The 20,278-nt window shown below is 41.3% G+C and overlaps 1 protein-coding gene across 1 annotated transcript in view; it reads right to left on the bottom strand.

Moving 5' to 3' along the window:
• Nucleotides 1–19,250, bottom strand: part of nkd1 (NKD inhibitor of WNT signaling pathway 1) — a 33,245-nt gene extending 13,995 nt beyond the window's left edge. The window contains exons 1-3 of the mRNA XM_085425835.1: nucleotides 18,999–19,250; nucleotides 18,850–18,882; nucleotides 18,481–18,620 (exon numbers count right to left, since the gene is read on the bottom strand). Coding sequence (XP_085281961.1) covers nucleotides 18,481–18,620; nucleotides 18,850–18,882; nucleotides 18,999–19,023 — 198 coding nt within the window. The 5' untranslated portion in view covers nucleotides 19,024–19,250. The remainder of the gene's footprint in view (nucleotides 1–18,480; nucleotides 18,621–18,849; nucleotides 18,883–18,998) is intronic.
• Nucleotides 19,251–20,278: the final 1,028 nt, after the last annotated feature.

The raw sequence follows: 20,278 nt of genomic DNA, 5'->3' as shown, positions 1-20,278 counted from the left end.
CTAAGCAAAAGACTGGCAGTCAGATTTGAGACTATGAAAGAAATTTTTAAATTACTACCACTGACCCGTCAGCGGGTTCTGAGAAAGACTGTTGGCTATTTCAGTGTCAGACTCTCACTACAGCAGCAGGCTTGGGGATTTCTTTTTATCCTGGGACATTTTCACCTGGGACCCCTCTTCTGGAAGCTCAGACTGTTAGTGCATACCACAGAGGCTGGAGGGATATGTGATCCTTAGAGTTTACTATGAAAAAGTCTGGCTCAGGTATCCATGTGGCAACACATTCGTTCAGCTGAAAATCATTACTCACAGGCTGACAAATGCATATAAATGCATGAATGTTTTTCGTTGCACATAAACCCCTGCAAAAGAAAAGCTTGTTAAAACTGCACAAAATGTGTTAAAAAGCAGACTTGTCACTGGCGATGATTAACCCAGACAACTGTTAACGAACTTTATAAAACAACGTGCATGTTTATTGTGCCTTCTGTGATCATAAATGTGAGAAAGACAGGTGTGTTACAGTGTGAGAGCAGATTTCTGAGTACTCCAGTGTGGTAAAGGGTCAAATTGGCTGATCCTACTCTCCTCAGTCTACTACTGGCTAGGTTACAACACCGTGGGTGGCCCGAGGAAGAGAATACAACTAACCACAGGACAAGGGCTGATAGACTAATACCCCAAAGCAGAGACCTGGGAAAAATCTGTTTGTTATTGGTATGAGTAGGTCAACACAGATTCCAACTTGGCTTCATGACCCTGCTCTACAGAAGATGTCTGCAAATCTGGGCAACTCACACCTGGCTGATTCACAGGAGAATCGGCCAGAGGAAAATTATACGAATTTGATTTTGAGGTTACTTATCCCTGGGATTTCCAGTAAATGTTCTAGTAAGCTGCAGTTATCTTAAATAAAGTATCATTATAGGTCTGATAATACTAGTGTTTACTAGTGGAAGTTTTAATTTCTTATACAAAGTCTCTTGTTTTAAAGAAAATTATTCAGCCTGAGTTCGGTTAATCACTACTTGCCCCAGTCACAGAGACTCCCTTCCACAGTACACATATCTCACTACTAAAGTGCTAAAATAATACAGAATAACACTGCATGATTACTAGATAAAGTATTGACTTCTCTTTTTATATCAGTATACATAATTCCACCTCATTTTTAAACTCAGATAGTGAAAAAGCCACAAAGGAGTGAGACTGTTGATGTGTGCGAACCTATGGTTTACAGACACTGTCACAGTCACTTAACCCCAGAAAAACAAAATCAATCCACAACAAACATTCCTTTAATTCCTTACGCACCAAAAAACAGACCCTCACGCACGCACACAAACAGCATCTTGAATGTGTTTCAGTTTTTTGATGAATGATCCAGAATTATTGAGGGGTTAGCCAAGAACATGAGAAAAAGGGGGAAGAGGAATGTACTAATTGGTTGTTGTCTGTGGTGATGGATGGGAGCTATATTATTAGCATGCTGGGGTTACTCTCTGGGATTTGCTCTGGTCAGTGTTAAGAAGAAAATATCTCAGGATTTTTTTCTTTTTTTTTGTAATTTCACATGCACACACCCACACACAAGCAGATCCAAACACATTCGCCTTCTTCTCTGATCAAAACTCTCTAACCACAAATAGATGTGAAAATACCAAAAGACCAAACAGAAATAATTCTAAAACTGGAACAGAACAACCTTATTTCTCCTCTAAAGTGCATTTCCCTTTTCCATGTAGCATGTCAATGATTATTTTTGACAGTCTAATTAAAAACTTCATGTTGTAAAGCTGTCAAGTATAAAGATATAAAGGTTAAATCTGACTTACAAAAGTACTTTACCTTGAAGCATAACTTCTGTCTTTGGCAATGATGGATCAAATCACCAAAATGCCACTTAGTTCTAAAAATAAACATTGTTTGCTTCAAGGTTTCCCACCACTCAATTGGTCACAAGAACAATAAAGCAATTTTTTTGTTTAGCAACAGAAAAGGGAAGATTTTTACTGCAAAACTAAGATTCTTGGATTATCTGTGCGTTTTATGTGACCTATTTATATAATATGCAGTCAAAGTTTCCAAATAACGAGGTCAGCATATATACAAGTAATTCTCACAAGCCAAATCCTCACTAGACTCTGCTCTTCAGTCTTTATAAGGTCATCTCAAACATGCTGCTATGGATGTAACAACCAAAGCCCCACCCACCTGCTGTTTAAACCTTCTGTTTGCAACAGGCGGCCAATTAGAAGAAAGTTGGCTTCATGAGAGGGTTGCCTTAAAAGGGAGAGAGTGAGCTGAGGGAATTCACAAACGGCCAATATGAGATAGCCAAGATTATTCTGAATAATTGAAGAAAAAAAGGTGGAGCTGGAAATAAGAATTACAGGTCCCTGTTTAACGTCCTCAACACAACTGTTATGTCATTCCAAATAAAAGATGATTGTTTCTAGTTATCTTTTCTTTTCAGCTACACAAATGTCCTTTTTTGTTATTTTATCACCCAATTCTAGATGCAATACGAGTCAAAAACTCCACCAAAAAACACCTGAAATAGAAACAACAAATACTCATTTGCACATAATGAATACATAAAAAAATGCAATTAAAATCACATACTAGCAGCTATAGTTGATCTTAAATATAAAAGTCACATTTTTCAAAACCACAAAAATAAAAGTTTGAACTCATTCGTGCTGGTTGGATTTGAAATGAAAAAGCTCAACATGGATTTGCCCTAAACTGCGATGCTGGTCATCCTCTTGAAATGTATTTCTGAACTAATGAGTGGAGACGAGGCTCGACTGATGCAACATTTACAAACACGTAATGAGTCTGAATGCTCAGGGCTATCAAACGAGAAGACCATGTCTCATTAAATTCACACACAGTGCGTGTCTGCAATAATCTTGAAAATGCATGTAAAACAGTAACCACAACAGAGCCATCAATCTTATTTGGAAAAGAAATGAGGCAGTAATGGGCATCTATGGGACTCTTGTAAATTCAGAGGGCAGAGGTCACTGTGACAGAGCACTTCAAAGAGAAGATGCCCTTTCACCCCTCTCATCTACAGTAGCACAACCTCAGCTTAGACAAAATTTAAACCTCCATAATGACATAAAATCCACACTGACGCACTGTTGATCTGACTCTGTTATACAATAGGTGTTACAGCATTAGGTGTTTGCACTCCTGTTTCTCATTGAGGCAGTTTTATGAAAACTCAATCATGGAGTTACTTTCCAGTAGTGTCTCTGTGGGATTCAGCCCAAACTGCAGCCTCCAGGGCACAAACAAACATTTTTTTCTCGACTTGGGACCAGCTAAAACAATTTCCTGACATGATGTTAAATGTTCTGTGGAAACCAGAGCATAAAGCATTTCGCTTTCAATAGCAGCCCGTTCTTTCAGAGCTTCTTCGAGCGTTTTAGTGTAAGCGTACACGTGTGAATCCTGTGTGCTTTAAAGTTGTTCAATCCCCTTCACCAGAAAGTGATTTATTACTGGACTGTAACACAGAACACAGTGTGCCAGTCCCATTACAACATCCCATCTACATTGCTCACTGGTCTGAAGGCCTGTTTAGTTTGGCCATTGGAACTGTTTTGGAAACCTCATCAACGGTACACTTTATAAATATGGATTTGGAAGTGCCAAAGACGGATGAAATGTTTAATAATATTTATTGTGCTAACATCATATACAGTGTTACAACTTTAAATGTCTTTTATTTGTCTTATTTATTAACAAAACTGTCAGCTGTTAGATGTTATAAAAAACAATGCCAAATTAACATCATCTGTTTCATTGATTGGGGTTACATTAGTATAAAGCAAACTAAAAATAAAATATTATCTGGTGCTAAAACTGTGTTGAAAAGATTTCAACCTTCCAAAACCCATTAGTCAGAAAATGTGTCTTTAGATAGTCTAGACATAGATGGCGGGTTTACATACCTCTTTGTCCATGTTTAACTCTTTATTAAAGATGTTTTATAATTTACTACTTATTTTGTGATTTTGGCTGTTAAATTACAAAATAAGAGAGTGCTCATAAAACGGGCGGGTCAATGGTAAAAGCAGGTTAACGTCACACTATTTTATTTAAATTGGCAATATGTGTAAGATAGCAAAGTCCAAATCCAAAGGTAGCAAGCTACAAAAAAACGATGACTGATACAAATTTCCAATATTTATTTGTTAACTAAAGGGAAAATGATGAGGTCACTGTTTATTAACGTCGTAGCAATGTACTTCAACTACCTTACAAATTGTATGTATTTGTATAGTGCTTTACTAGTCCCTAAGGACCCCAAAAGCGCTTTACACAACCAGTCATCCACCCATTCACACACTGGTGATGGCAAGCTACATTGTAGCCACAGCCACCCTGGGCTGTACTGACAGAGGCGAAGCTGCCGGACAGTGGCGCCACCGGGGCCTCTGACCACCGTCCTTGTGCCCAAGGACACACGACAGAGACTGTCCAAGCCGGGGCTCGAACCGGCAACCTTCCGATTACAAGGCGAACTCCCAACTCTTGAGCCACGATCGCCCCCATTGTTGTAAACAAAGCTGCCTGGGTAGCCTTCGCAGGAGGCAACACACATGAAACCACTAGCTCCCTGTGAGTTCACTAGGCAGTTCCCACACAGATGCAATCAGACATCTTTGTACAATGGAGCTGTCAGGCTGAAGACTGTTTAAAGTTTTTATAGCAGTGTGCATGAGACAGAATCAAAGCTAATATGGATATATTTGTCATAGCCCAACCTGATACGAAGCCAATTTAATTCTAAATAATTTGTTGTAGCACATTCTGAAGGAAATTAAATTAAAATGCCACAGTCCTATTAACACATTTTACAAATTATTTTCATCTTGCTTCGGGTAGACAACCTCACGGTACTAAAACGTTGGCCTTGTTGGCAGTTAAAATAATATTTTCTGAGATTAATGTCAGTGCGGGGTGAGACACATGGATTGTGTTTTGGCTAGATCCAAATGTGGCAAAGACCTGACAATGGGTAGGAAGGGGCACACAGTTTACTTTAGTAACACCCGGAGTGCTAAAGGCGGATTTGGAAAGGAATCGGTGTTACGAACAGACCAGGATGTCAGAGTGAAACGAGAGACAGCACTGATGGAACCAATGGAGACAAACGAAGGCTGACGACCAGAGAGTATCCGAGCTCCTGACGTGAAAGGAACGAAGAAAGCAGGTGAGGGATCTTCCTTTTGAAGCCATCCCCATGGTCACCAGACTACTACCTGAAAATTGTAAAAAAATAAATGACTCAAAGGATCCCTTATTTGAATCCTGAAATAATCAGATAAGTCCCTGATGCAGTTCGTGATGTCTGGACAGACCTTTTATCCAGCCTAACCCAGATAAAAGGTCTTAAAATACCTAGTGGAGGCTCTGTACCAGCCTATCATATCCACCATGCAAAATCATCTGGAAGTCTGACTGGCAACAGTTTTATTTTTCAGCATTACACTAATCCCAAACATATATCAAGGCAGTAAAGGCATATCCAGGTATGCTTTTACTGCACTGGCAGTAAAAGCATACCTGGATAGGTCTGTGAAGGTTCTCAGTCATCCAGGTCATTGTAGTCAAAGGAGCTTGCAAAGAAAAGCGTCTGGACTTTAAATCAGGTTTAAATCTGGGACTCTCCGCCATTTGACCTTAGAACTGAAGAAGCTTCTCGGATGAGAGGTGAAACGTCTTCAAGCAACTTAAAAAAGTCAAGACGCTTTTCTTTGCAAGCTCCTTTGACCATACCTGGATAGAGAAACACACAGTGGAACACTATCACTCATGGATTGGCCTCCCCAGAGCCTGAGCCTCAACATTATTGATGAAGTGCACGATCATCTTGACAGAAAATGAAGCAAAAGGCAGCCACATCCAAAGAAGAGCTTTGAATGTCTTTCAAGAAGCCTGTAAACATATTCCAGAAGACAACTTAAAGAATTTAGAAGAAAGCTTGTCTAAGGGAGTTCAAAATAATAACAACTGTGGTCATATCAAATATTGACATTCTAGCTTGTTACAATCATCCAAACTCTGTTTTTGCCTCATATACTGTTTTTCCAGTAACTGAGTGGGTTTGGTCTTGCCTCCCTGGATAGAGCAAGGAGACAGCAAAAGTGAAAAAGTGAGCACATGTCAGCACAGAACCAACTTGCAGAGGTAAGTTAGAAAGTTGCCTCTAGTGTCATTCTTACACAGGCACTGCAGACATGGACCCCACTGGGCCACTTTTTCTTCAAGTCTGTGTTTGAAGGAAAAGGGTACATTAAAGTGCAAGTAATATGTACTTGTATGTGATTGTGGGGAAAGTCCCACAAGGCTTCTTGGTCTCTATGCTGTCTGCCTTCATGACCCACCACACAGGCTGACAATTTATGCAACTGACGACAGCTCTCCCTGATCGCGCGCCAGGGCTCAGTGGAGTCAGGCCTCGAGAGCAATGGCAGCACTACTGGCACTCCATCAAAACCCAGGAAAAATCTCATTAGAACTGCGGCCCTCCCTCCGTTGCAAGAAAACACCTTCAGAGCTGCACAGTTCTGAGCAGCGGTGCGGACTTGAAGCGGCGAGCAATGCACACAGACAGCCATTTAGCCAAACAGGCAAGACAGGCAGAAAGTGGAAATAGCAGCGATGCTTCTCCAAGTATGGCTGCTTCCCTGAGTCTTTCAAACACGGGAGGGCTGAGGGCACTGACACTTACATAAAAGCCACCAGGCACTGGAGGGGGTGAAGAAGAGTACTGCAGAAAGTGAGAAGTGATTACTCTCACTTGTAAAAGATTCGCAACCACAACATGTTCAATATTTGCATTTATATATGTTAATTCACAGGCCATATCACAGAATACAAACATATGACTTGCGCATCCTCATACCAGGTATGTGAAGACACACTGAAGTTGTCACCATATATTTATACATATTTCCATAAATCTAGTCCACTTGGCAACCGGAATGATTTTGACTGATTCCGAGTAACCTGGACTGAAGCCATTAGGAAAGTTCATGAATTACTAATGGAGAAAACAGCTGTATAGCATGGGGATTTTTCCGAAGCTCCAAAGCACACACACACAGCCCCAGTGCTGAAAACCAAGAGTAAAACAACCACAAAAAATCTTATTAGTTTTAGAACTGCAAATTAGCTTATAGGTGTAGTGTTACCTCAAGAGAGGACCCCCTCCCCTCCCCCCCTCACCATCCTAAAAAGTAAAGTGAGGCAATTTCAAAGGACTGAGCTACACACCTCTTGGAATCTGGAGCAGTACCTATCCTATGTATGCTAAGCGTCACGGTGGTGCCGCTGAAGGAAAAAAATGGACCACCAATAATCATCAAAAAACAGTTTAGACCTGGATTCAAGCTTCTTTTTCAGCTCTTTATGCTGGAGTGCTCCTCACCTTCCAGCAACATTAAACAGCCTCATTCAAAACACTACATAGCAGTAAAACATGACGCTCTGAGATGGAGCCAAGATAGAGGGTGTTGATGTGAGGTAGTGAAGCAATGCACTGCCTCTGAGTGAGGCTTCAAAGGGGATCAGTTTTCACACATGAAATAAAGATCTCAGATAATCATATAGCATAGCAAAGCTGACGTGAGACGGTCCCATTTATGGAGGGTAGGAAGATGGGGCCAATTTTTAAACCACCTACAGCCTGAGAGCCATGGCAAATTAATGTCTCTGCATTTCTCTCCAGCCAAACATGATAAATCTGTTTTTTTGTTTTTACAAAGAGACTACCAGGCTTATCGTGATATGATGAAGTAGTTTACTGAAATCACTCCAGTAGAACAGATGCTTAGGCTGTCTAAAATTTCAGAGCACTGCAGCACTCTGAACAAATGCGTAAGACACATTTCATAAGTAGTCTGCAATGCCAAAAGGAAGTCATATCTGCTCTGTTTTACAATGCAATTTTATGCCTTTGATAAGAAACTCAATGCCTTTCCAAGGGGTCACAGTAAGAAAATCTTTTGATGCTGAGCCTTTCACATGCACCCTTTCACAAAATAACTGCTATCTGGTGGATGCTTTTAATCTGAAGCACCTTACGGTACATCTGGCGTATGCTAGACGTACTGTATAGTAAACATACTACACAGCTGACCAACACTGTTACCGGTTTAATGAGAAACAAAAACACAACAGAAGGCTTATAATCAGATTACACAATGTGAAAAAGTGTTTCCTCTCCTTCATCTCAACCACTTTGTCTGCGTTGATTTTTCACCCCCTCTACAGAAAGAGCAACACTTAAGTTGAGTGGATAACAAACCTAAAGAATAATTGAGCAATTGCAACTCCTTAAACTTTGTCGACTAAACAGGGCTAAATGTGTAATTTGACGTCTCAGAGGGAGCTTCAAAGACATACACACTCTCTGCAGACTCGGCGGCCCCATGCCTGACACCCCCTCAGTCACGGCACACCCACCTCTCTTCCTGCACCCCAGGAAGGAAATTATAGCCACAGAGTTTGGATCCATCACCAGGCAGGTTGGAGGAAGCAGCTCTATGATTAAAGTGTGCATGGTCAGCAATACACAAAGCTGGAAGGGTTTGAGGAGGCTGCACATGCCGGAGGGCTTACCGTGTTAACTCCAGTTCACAACACAGGTCATGGAGAGATTCTCCACACACAAACATACACACACACACACCAGGGTAAAAAAAATCCTTGCATATGGTGTGGCTCAGCAGACCTTGCCCTGTGTGTTGTACGTTAAATTAAACGACACGTGTCCGTGTGGTGAAAGTGCAAATTTTGCACACGTGTTGGCTTTCTCTTCAAATTCATTTGTTGTTATTGCTTTTTTGTTTTTGTTTTTTTACACCACCATCAAGGGCAGCGATTGGATGCCTTTCCTTTGTGGAGCGATAGTGCACAGCCACCAGTCATTTCTCCACGTCAGATTAACATTGCAAACACTGCTGGTCACATTACCTCACCCACATCAAAGGCTGCCTCCTGAAAGGCTCAGTGGAATATTAGCAGAGATTTACAGCCCTCATCTCTATGCTTCAGGAACATGCTGATCCAAAGTAATCTCCCTCCCCCTCTCGCTTTTTTTGTGTTCTATGTGTGAAGTTGGCCAACACTTTAATGACCCATTTACAAAACTTTTACACCTGCAAAGATAAGCTTTTACAACTCAGCCAGCCCCTCGGGCAGTAAACCCTGCGTGTTACTTGAGGTAACAACCTTGATTAGCTTTTGAAAAATATGTAACCACTGCGATTAACATGTATCACAGTGTTTATCAAAGCCACATCTTGCCAGACAGGAGGAGAGGGGGGAAGCATGGTGTCAAGATCAAGAGTCTAACGCCATGATCGCCCCTACAGCAATTTAGACAACTCATCACCTTTGTTTCGTTTCCTACAACGGGAGAAATATTGGGCTTCATCTAGGAAACTTTTCTTACTTTGTTCAAACCCTACTTGAGATATTGTAGAGTATTAAAAAATAACAGAGCCAGCTCTGCCAGGATTAGATATACTTTGCCAAAGCTGTAAACAAAACTATTAGCACGCATGCTTTACAGCAGTTACCACTCCAACATGTTAACCGTAGTCATTCTGCGTCTTCTTTTACTGAGATGTCTACAGTTGAACTTCTAGTTAACAGAGTTCATAGAGAACAGTCACAGACAGACATAAAGATTACATGTGAACAGAAAGCAAGGTTTTTATTTAAACTTTTTCTTTGGGAGTCAAGAGAGTTAAATGGGATATGAGCAAGAGGTTAATCCTTATAACATGTTCTCAACCAGCCAGTGAACTGCATTTTGGGAATGTCAATTCTCAAGTGAAAGCTACAGTTTGGAAGAGAATGGAGACGGCCTGTCGCTTGGCCTTGATTTACAGGTGGTTCCCGACTGCCAAAAGTAACAAATCACAACATTATGGCCCTCTGAATTCAGAGCCAAGCCCAGTTCCAAAGAATAGGGAAAAGAGAATAGGAGCAGATTAAAAGAGAAGAGAGGGTGTCTTACACAAAATGACACACCTCATCTCCAAAAGCGTATGTGGTTAGATATCTCATGAAATTTGTTCCATTTTGAACCTTTCTTGGCAAAAAGGGCAGAGCAGTTCTTCTGGGGTTATCGAGTGCATGCATGCACTATGGTTGGGTAATTTGCCAAATATATTGGCACAACTACTTCCAAGGTGTAAAGAAGAGGTCAAAACTTCAGCAGCATTTGTATAAAGAACAATTTCATTGCTAGGCTGAAGCAGCTTCTGAGTATATGGGCATTGGCATAGGTCATCATCTGGTGGAGGTTTTTCTTGTTTTGTTTTATTTTGTTTTATTTACTGATCTGACTTAAGAGCTGCACTAGAGCTAAGAGTTGTAAACTGACAGAGATTCTCATCATGTAAGACTGGCAAATCTAGTGATGTAAAGATCTGTATGATCCAGGTTAAGTACGGTGGAGGAAAGCACCAATGTGAAGGTGTTTCTGTGTCCATCACATTTGTAACTAACACGTTATTTCAGAGACCATTCTAGGTTAGCTAGTTTACTTTTAGTAGCTCTCCAGGAGAACCAGGCTGTGCATTTTAACAGAATATGGTATTTGCCAAATGTGTCAGTCATTACTGCAAAATAGGATGGATTATATATTTAAGACAAATGCTTGGAAACACTCTTGCTTCCGTGTCTGAGTGCAAGACTCAATGTGTTACATTGTGTCTAGAGGGTTTTAGTAATTAGTCAAAGCTCTCTTTGAGGAGAGACAGTCCTTCAGTCGTCTGGGTGGCTTCAGACGCCAGTCTCAAGTACTGCAAAGTGTGGGAGGAAAAGGGTTTTAGTCAAGAAGTCTACCTCGAGGGCAGCAAGACAGTGACAGGCACTTCAGCCTTTTACCAAAGACAAATGAGAAGATCCACCCCAGTAACTTCACATGCCAGTGGCTACAGTTTAAAGTTTTTGCTCCAAAATAGCATAAAATGCATGATGATGATGTTTCCACGATGTTTTAAAATCTTACATTTTCTGAACAAAATCATAATTTGTATGTAAGTTTGTAATGTTTTAAGAAAGGACTCTTTTTGAGCAATTTTTCATTATTGGATATACTACATGTCAGATTAAAAGCTGGCACACACCAAATATTTCATCTACTAAGCTAGTTTTGTAAGGTCTCTTTTAGGTCTGCCTTCTGGGCTCATTCCAGCCACCATACACAAGAAAACAACCTGTAGATTAAATGCCATAAAATCAGATCTTTGTAATCAAGTTCCCCCAAATGACAGTTGCTGGTGCATTTATTCAAAGCCAAATACTAAACCTTGTCACTGTAATAAACAGTGGGACTCCGCGTGGTAGGTGGCAGTTATGAAAACCTCTAACATGTGCATGCTGACCAGATGGGACTGACCTCAACACCAAGGTGGCCAAATTCTTCCTTTCTGCCTGTGCACACTCATGCCCATGCACTCACACACACATGAACGCGCAGCATGTTTGGAGCAGCCATCTTGCCAGCCACAAGCCACCACCTCAAAACATCGCTCACATCTGACCTTTTAACTGTGGACTTATAATCTCTGTAATTACAGAGAGTGTTTCAACTTAGCAAGTAAACATAGCAGCAGAAATAGACACTTCAACTACTATATACAAGCGCGCTGGTGCCAGAGGCACGTTTCTATTCATAGCTGACTGGAATTAGTGGCTTGTGTCACTGCTCACCATAATGAACTTGCAGTGGAGTAGTTACACAATTGCAAACTGCTTCCACATTTTACTAACATTGTTCATATTAAAGCATAGATAAAATTAAAAATAAAATTCCTAATGGTTTAATAGACCAGCTGCATTGTGTCAGAATCGTAATTGCCATAAATAGCATACAGGAAGCATTAACATCCTTTATGAACAATGACAATGAGAAGATCAGAGTAATATACACAAATGTAGGTTTCAATTTAGACAGAAGGGGATTTAATTTAATGTTGTTTGAATTGGGTTCCAAATATAAAGTTGTCTAAAATGAAGAGGAAATATTTGATGGTAAAAAACAGGACACTTTAACACTCTAAATACACGCCTATGGTAATAAGACTTGCACATCATCTCTCATAAACCCACAGCCAAACCTATATTTACATTTCAGACCATGTTGTAAGTCTAAAGAGCTTGAAAATTAGACTGCAGTCCCTAAAGACGTACAAATCCTACATTTAAGAATTTTTTTACATGTGAGTGGGACATTTCTGTTGCTATGAAAAAGTTAAGCGAAGAAGTTGTGAGTTTGAAAGACAGGGTAAATGGCTCTTTGGGGAGCAGAGGGCTGATCTTCTCCATTCAGTGCCTACAGGGTGAGGTCCTCCTTGGATTGTGGCACCTGTGGAGAATAAACACACCGGGGGTGGACAGCTTTCCTTTCAGCAGGGTTGATCTTCTGTTTAACTTTCCTTCCACTAAAAACATCCCCTAACAGACAATCCAGACCTCCTCCATCCCTGGCGCCACAGGAAAAGTTGAGGAGCCCTGGAACCTCTGTCAGTAAGAGGCACAATGCTCTCCCACCTCTGTTTACCTAAACCCACTTCCTCCATTCCCTCCACCTCAGGTGGCCTTAGAGCCCTGGTCACCAAAGAGCACAAACACAAGGAGGATAAATACACCAGCAGGGTTCAAGGAAGCTGTGAACTCCATCAGTGGCATTTCCCTAGGTCCAGTTTGTAAGACAAAGATGCGGAAGAGAATCACACTGAGACTATTAGCTGTGATAAATAGATTCACATAACAGGATAAACACATGGATAGTGCGTGTATGTATATCAGTGAGTGCTTCTGCGTTTCATGGTCCACAAGTGTGCATGTTCACTACACACTCATGAGAGCTTGATCGCAGTTTTATGCAGATGTTAATCTTGTCTTATATGAGAGTCAGTTTGAGTGCTCAGTCAAATTATTCAGCACTTACTGCATGGGCCACAGCGCAACCCGCAGGGGAACCCGATAAACAAACAACAGAGAATTATTCAGGGTTTAAACACTTAAACACCCACTTCAGCTGAGCCTTTTAAGTGGGTGATTAAATTGAGCACTGAGCTCCCACAGAAACCCCAGGACCACCGCAGGGTCCCCAGTCACCTAGAGTTTTCTCCCAGACCCATGCACACAACGCCGCCTATCCCGGAAGTATGAAAGTCTAGTTTTGCATTCGCTTTACGCAAGAAAAACATGGAAAAATAACTACAACATATCAGACCACAGCTTTCTCTTCCTCTCAATTTTCAAAATTTTGCAATTGGCTCCGAGAAACTTCTAGCTATCTACATGTTTTACATTTTATTACTCTTATTTATAACTTCATGTTTCTTGTCAAAAATGTAAAAAGCAAAACATTTATAAGTTTAGCATGTCCCATGCAGAAACACATCAAAAAAGATAATGACGTCAGTTAAAGAAACTCTGTAATTAGAGTCGCACCATCCATACTGTTTACTACTTATCAGCCATTTCAATCCACAGGGAGACTAAAGAGGAGAACATCCTCTATCCATTCTTTCGAGTCGTGAAATAAATGCCACCCTCAAGTGCGGAACAAAACTCTCCAGCCAGAAAGACACTTTGATCAACAGCTATCCGTTGCTCCGTACTGAGCATATATTTGGGAAAACAAAGCACAATCTCAGCTGCTAATCCCCTGAGATTCAGAGCACATTCCCGTGGAAGCCTTTGATCTGTGAAGTGCATCCGGACAGCTGACTCCAGACACACTGCACACTTACATGCACACGCTTGAACAGATATGCACATACATGAGCATTTCACTCTGGCTAATGACATGTTAATAATTTTATGTCTACTGAGACCTACAGTGACAGTTCCTTCACAAAGAATATGTTAAAGACTTCTACGTCTTAATAAATTCCGTTGTAGGTATAATATGGTGAAATATATGGAAATTGATTCATTAGATTTAATAAAAAAGAAACACAAGTAACCCTGATCAAGTGTCTAAATGCTACTAGAGCTCAATCTTACACAAAACCTCAACATTCTTTGACATAAAGAAGACACCATTCACAACAGCTGAGAGTTATCCACTCTGCTTTGTCACACAGGAGAAACTCTTCCAGCTTTCAGGAATCTTTTTGACATATGATGCCTGATGTGACATTAAAGCCACGTCCACTTCCTTGAACCTCCCAGTCCCCCAGCTACGCTGATGTCAGCCCAAGACTTCTACAGCATCTTCTCATGGGAAAATAAGAAGAAAATCGCCAAGCCCCTCCATGGCCAGGTGGTACCCCTCCTCCCAAAGGCCAGTGCTTTTCTTCTCTTTAGAGTGTGGCTCCAAACTTTTCTCCCAGCCTCTTCAAAGAGCAACAACAGGCCCTTGGTCCCTTGGGAGCACAGAGGGGGTAGAGCCCAATGGGAGAGGGGCATACGTCACACAGCACGCACAAGAGGGCAGCGGTGGGAAAAGAAAACGCACAGGGAGAAAACAGAAAGAAGGAGAGAAAGAGGAAGAGGAGTCTGCATTTGAAAGGTGCTTTCAGCTTCTAGACAAGGGCCCTTGCTTTGTGAAAACGACAAGGAAAGAAAAAGCACAACAGCAGAAGCGAAAAACGAAAAATGAAGGGGGCGCAAAACCTGCCATGTCTTTTATCAGACTTGGAGGCTGAGGGAATGCGTTTAAAAGCTTTAGGCCTATTTCCAAAAAAACCTTTCTACTTTCAAAAAAACAAAACAAAAACAAATCAAAGACCTAGCAACCAACTGTGAGACAGGAGGAGTTGGGGCCAGAAGTTCCACTGTGATTCACTTCTGAGTTGCATTTGTCGACTGATGTACCTTTGCTTTTTTTCTGCGCTCCTCACAAACTGATGAAAGTTCAGCTGAAGAAAAAAAACTAATCCAGGCTTTGGAGAGTGGTAGCTTGGCAAGACTGGACATGGAGGGGGTTTTTTCTATACAGAGGGTAGGGCTTTAGGGTGGAGTGGCCATCAGTGTCACTAAAAACACCCCCCAGCGTGGCCCACTTCAAATGCAGCCTCGTTTCATCAGCCGCAACTGACACAAGGCCACAGGGTGAGCGCAACAAACAGATGGAGGATAGGAAGGGAGAAAGGAGGAGAAGGGAGAAGCAAAAGAGGGGGAAGGGGATTTCAGAATTGAAAGGGAAAACTTATGAAGAAGGCAAGTGACAAGTGGCACTCAGTTCCAAATGAGGTAAGCTCAGAAAGTAGTCACCAGAAACTTGAACTTCCAAGTCCAAAAGTCGTGAAAATCTTCAATCCCTATCAATGTCTCTGTCAGCAAAGAATTTTACAGGCTGCACATAACATATCAGATTTATTGGTACGTGCAGACACCATGCTGTGCACTCGGGCTAAAGTGTGCCAAGGCTCACATGACCTGGATCTCGTGTGTTGAGGACCAACGGGTCCACCTGCCCACACCACTCACTCACTGTCTGCCAAGCTCCCGCAACCTTACATCTGACAACACAAATCATGAATGGGTGTAGAGCCTGCGTGGAATCATCATTAAGTCTTCAAGTGCTTTCAAGTACAAGCCTTAGTGTGTCCGTGTGTGCTCGAACACAATTTCAATCTAAAACCATTAAATGAAGAAAAACTGCCAATGTGAGGCACTCTACTGAACAATGACCACTTTAAAATCTGCAGTGTTCTGATGGGGAATATGGTTTGAAAAAAAATGGTTCAAAAGAATTCCAAGCGTGGACTCCCCACTGTTGACACCCGACTCACATTCTGCCGGACCCTGTTTCAGCATGGAGAGGGGGCTTAAAGAATAATGGGTATAAATAACTATCTCACCAGGTATTCTACGCAATATGGACAACTTTTAAAGCAAAGAGAGTAGACTTGTATTTTCGCACAAAAGATTAGCTCCCATTTTTGTTTTATTGTATTTTAAGCTTAAAGCACCGCAGGGCCAGCCTCTTAAACTTCTTCTCACACATCATTAAGTCTTTCAATTTAGTTAAAATGATATGGTAAGCATTCTCTTTAATAGAGGCAAACCTACTTCATTTTAACAACGACTCATGATCACTAAGATAATGCATTATTTATGGAGTCAATGAAACAGGTTTGGAATGACCTCCACTCATGGAATTATTCCGTAAATCCACTGGAAAGGTTGAGACTTGGTATGGTTTGTGTAACTCTTCTTAACAATACTGGGAAGAAAAGCAACACACGGTGCTTATGCCACACAACCCAAACATAAAACGTATGACTATGCAGTTATATAAGACTGTAGGGAAATTACGGAAAGCTATTTCACATCACGACACAGCTTGTAAACCACGTTGCTTCTGATTAATGATTAGGTTAATGTGAATGTTTATTCAAAGGCGACATTCGACCGCTCCCTTATTCACAAGGGGTTTCCGCATGCGGGTAGCTTGGCATATTTTTACGCCAAATGCCCTTCCTGACGCAACTCCCGCGGGATTTGTGTTTCTTCCCGGGATCAAACTGAGTATCTTTTGCTTATTAGGCAAATGTGTAACTCAGTACACTACAGAGCATGAGGGATTGCAAAGTCTTGTCTTTATAAAAATGTAAACTATGCTTCATGCCCTGGCACAGAATGGGGAAAAAAACATAAATGCTTTAAACTTTAATAATCATTACAGATTTAGAATCCACTTTATAATCACAAAACAAAAGAGAAAAGTGCTCAAATAAATATTGATGTGGAAACAACTTTTCTTCTTTTATTCATTTTCCTTCTGAGTTATAAAATAAGCTATTAGACACCGAGACTTGAATTATTTATACAAGCTGAACTCTAAATTGTTCAAAAACATCCAACCCTTTTGGCGGGGGCCTCATCCATCCTGAGCCAAAACTTCACACATGACTGTTGCTGGGAAAAGCAGCATGTGAATATGTCGAGGAAAAAAGTAACGAATGTTTGTTTTTGCAGTAACAATTTATGGTAATTGCATGATAATAATGTGGTTTTAAATGCTTAAATTGCCCGAAGCATATGAACCCCGCTGAACATATAAACAGCTAAATAAATGGAATGGATTTTTGCAGCAGCAGCAGCTACATGCTCTGAAAAAGAAACATGGGATTCAGATTGTTTTTCCTCCATAAAACCCCTCTTCAAAATACATCCCAGTGCCTGCTGTGAGTGTGATCCTGTTACCATATGATAAAGTTTGCTGCAGCTCTGGGCACATGTCAGGATGAACAATTTTTCATGTAGATGCCAAGCTCCCTACACTTTATTCTACAGCTCCGCTTACCAAATCTACCAAAGAACTCTTGCACCAGCAGACAAAACAACAGCGGATTTTATCTTTGGCTTTGGTGGGAATCAGCAGACCTTTTTGTTGCCTTACACTTTCTCGGGTTGTATGCCAATGACTTCTCATACTAGTGGTTCATTAAGGAATTATAATCTGCATGTGTATTTCTGTCTCACTTGTGTTATTTACAGTTCAAAAGCATGGGCATAACATGGTTTCAGCTTGCTGCATGAAAATGATGCCACGGAGCTGCATGTCGCTGATGATAGGATTCTAGTCTTTAAGAACACTGAACACTAAAGGATCTGTCGAGTATTTTAAAAAGGAAAATCATGCCATGCAATAACACAACAGAATATTACAGTAGGTGTGATATATCCTGGATTGTGGGATGCATTTAATAAATTGATGTATTTCTTCTCAAACTGTCTGGATTGTGAGTGGAGGGACTGATTTTCCTTTTCTTTTCTTTTTTTCTTTTGGGGGGGGGTGTTGTTGTTGTTTTTTAAATTCTTGATGGGCTCCAATTCCTCAAACATGCTGCCTTTGAGGAAGGCATGGCAAACCAAAGAGGCTTAACGCTCCTCTGAAGCAATTCCAAAGGATTTCCCCGCTTGACAACAGCACCGTGTTTACGGCAATGCCAAAATACAAAACAAGCATGACCTCCAACATTTCTCTCTCCAGCCCTTACGATCCACACTTGTCACCGGACTGTCACACTGAGCTGCTTTCAAGGCTTGATCTATTGTTACCTGAAAAATAATCCCTCAATCAAGTGCATACGGCTGCGCATTTGTGAGCTCAACGGTCTTATTTTGCTCACAGGGAAAACAAAAGTAAGATTGCGATTGGTTTACTTTAATTACCTTTTATCCCGTCATGAGCGACATTTAACTCACCGTGAACAGCCACTGTTAAAAGTTTATCCACCAAAGAGTCAAAAAAGACTGACAACACTTGAGGTTAAATGTAGCTTCGCGTGCTATCGTAGAAGTGGCATTAAAAAAATATGAAATAAAATGTTTTTTTAAAAACTGCTTAAGGTGTGAAACATGTACGAGGAGACACGCAATACTTGAGTTACAAGACAAACTTTACAAATAAAAGAAGTCGTGGAGCAAAACTTCATTGTGAATATCCGAGTGTACGTATACAGTCACACTCACCCGTGCAGTTAACCCGCAGTTATTCTTGTGGTGACAGTCCTGTTGCTCGAGGCGCGAGCTCGTGCAGTAGTATTTCTGCTTCACGAGCCAGTCATCGATTCCCTTCCTCGCCAAACAGGCATTCACTACAAAACTGTCGCCTGAAACACAAAAGCAGCAGTATTAGCAGTGAGTACAAACCGTTTTCTTCCTCTCTCTCTCTAGTGTGTTCACACTACAAGCGCGTTAACCTTCAAAGACTCTCGGGGTCTTCGTGCTGCAATAAACTGAGGCTGATACGGACTCTGGAAACTGCTCCGCTGTTCACAAACTGACCGAAATGCTCAGAAAATGTTTGAGTGCATCATGTAGGGGAATAAGTGCGCTTACCTTCTGGACTCTCCCGCGGTTTACAAATAGCAGCTTTTGAGAAGGAGATAGAAAAAGAAAGACAAGAGACAATCAATGTGTAACTCGAAAGTATCGCAACACCCAGCAACTACAGCTGTGATTTTTCTCTCGGGAATAAGACGTCTTACCATGTTTCGAGTGCAGTTTACCCATTTCTATGCATCGAGTTGGAGTTGAAAACCATCAGATGAATATAATCCAAAGAAGGAATAACAAAAAAATAGAGACGCGCTATCCAGACAGAGGAGCGTCCGTGGAGACCGAGAGCAGACTGCGCTCAGAACAGGACCATAAAACCAAGGAGCCAAACGAGCCTTTGATCCAGAGCGCCGCCACTGACGACACGCGCGATAGACAATAGGCTGTGCGACTTCCTTACACCGATTTCAGATTAAAGCACAAGCGACTGGCGATAGCTCAAGTAAAAATGGACCGAGAGAAGGGCATGTCATTCTGACTTTGAAAATAGCAAATATTTACAATGCGGCACACTCTTAGAGTCTTAAAGACGTAGAGCCAGAAACCAAACCTAATCTGGTTACAGGTGCACCACGGGTTAAAAAACACACACACACACACACACACACACACACACACACACACACACACACACACACACACACACACACACACATACAACAGAACCCCTCAGTGACCCATGTTCGTGCTTTACAATGCTTTTATTATGAAAATTACATCTCAGGTTTTCCGGAGCGTCGTGACATTTTCTGTCTGCTTTTACGCTCCCGTTCGGCTCTGGCTTTCAAGCGCGCGCGAGGTGACGCCAAAACATTCATTTCTCTGTTTCATTTTTGCCAGTTGGGGTCTGGTGGCATCCTAAATGATCCCAAACCAGCGACCTCAGCTGTTATTTCAAATCCAAGCGTGTATGAAACGTCTGTTTGTTGTGGGTTTTTTGTTTGTTTGCTTGCTTGCTTTTATATTAAAATGAAATACAAATAAGCAAAACATAAAATAGATTCACTGGCAAGCTGTGAAACATTTCCCTCGGCTTGGGGTTTGGGTTGCTTACTCGGGCAGAATAATTTCTCTGCGTCTCACATCGCAAAGTATGTAAAATCTTTTCTTTTTTTTTCATTATTTTGATTGAATTACCTTTGACGAAGCGTGCAATCATTAAATACACATTCTCTTTGTATTCTCTTTTGATCTCTGACTACTTTTTCACTTTTTATCAACATTATCCTCTCAGATGGGCTTCCCAGGGGTAAAAGTCATTTCATACGGGGCTCCGTGGTCAGTGCCCGCCTGTCTTTTTGGGGTCTCTAATATGAAAATAAGGGTCTTAGTGGACTGAGGCAGCAGATGAAAGCGGGCTAAGATTCTTTTGATGTCTTCAGATATAAGACAGAAGCCACTGTGCCATTTCATGCCAGGCTGCCAGTAG

This window comes from Rhamphochromis longiceps, linkage group LG1 (assembly GCF_057381845.1).
Source record: "Rhamphochromis longiceps isolate RC_006_pf linkage group LG1, R_longiceps_female_GT1.1, whole genome shotgun sequence".
Lineage (NCBI taxonomy): Eukaryota > Metazoa > Chordata > Actinopteri > Cichliformes > Cichlidae > Rhamphochromis > Rhamphochromis longiceps.
The sequence above is the reverse complement of the archived record's forward strand: the minus strand, read 5'-3'. Positions and strand labels throughout refer to the sequence as shown.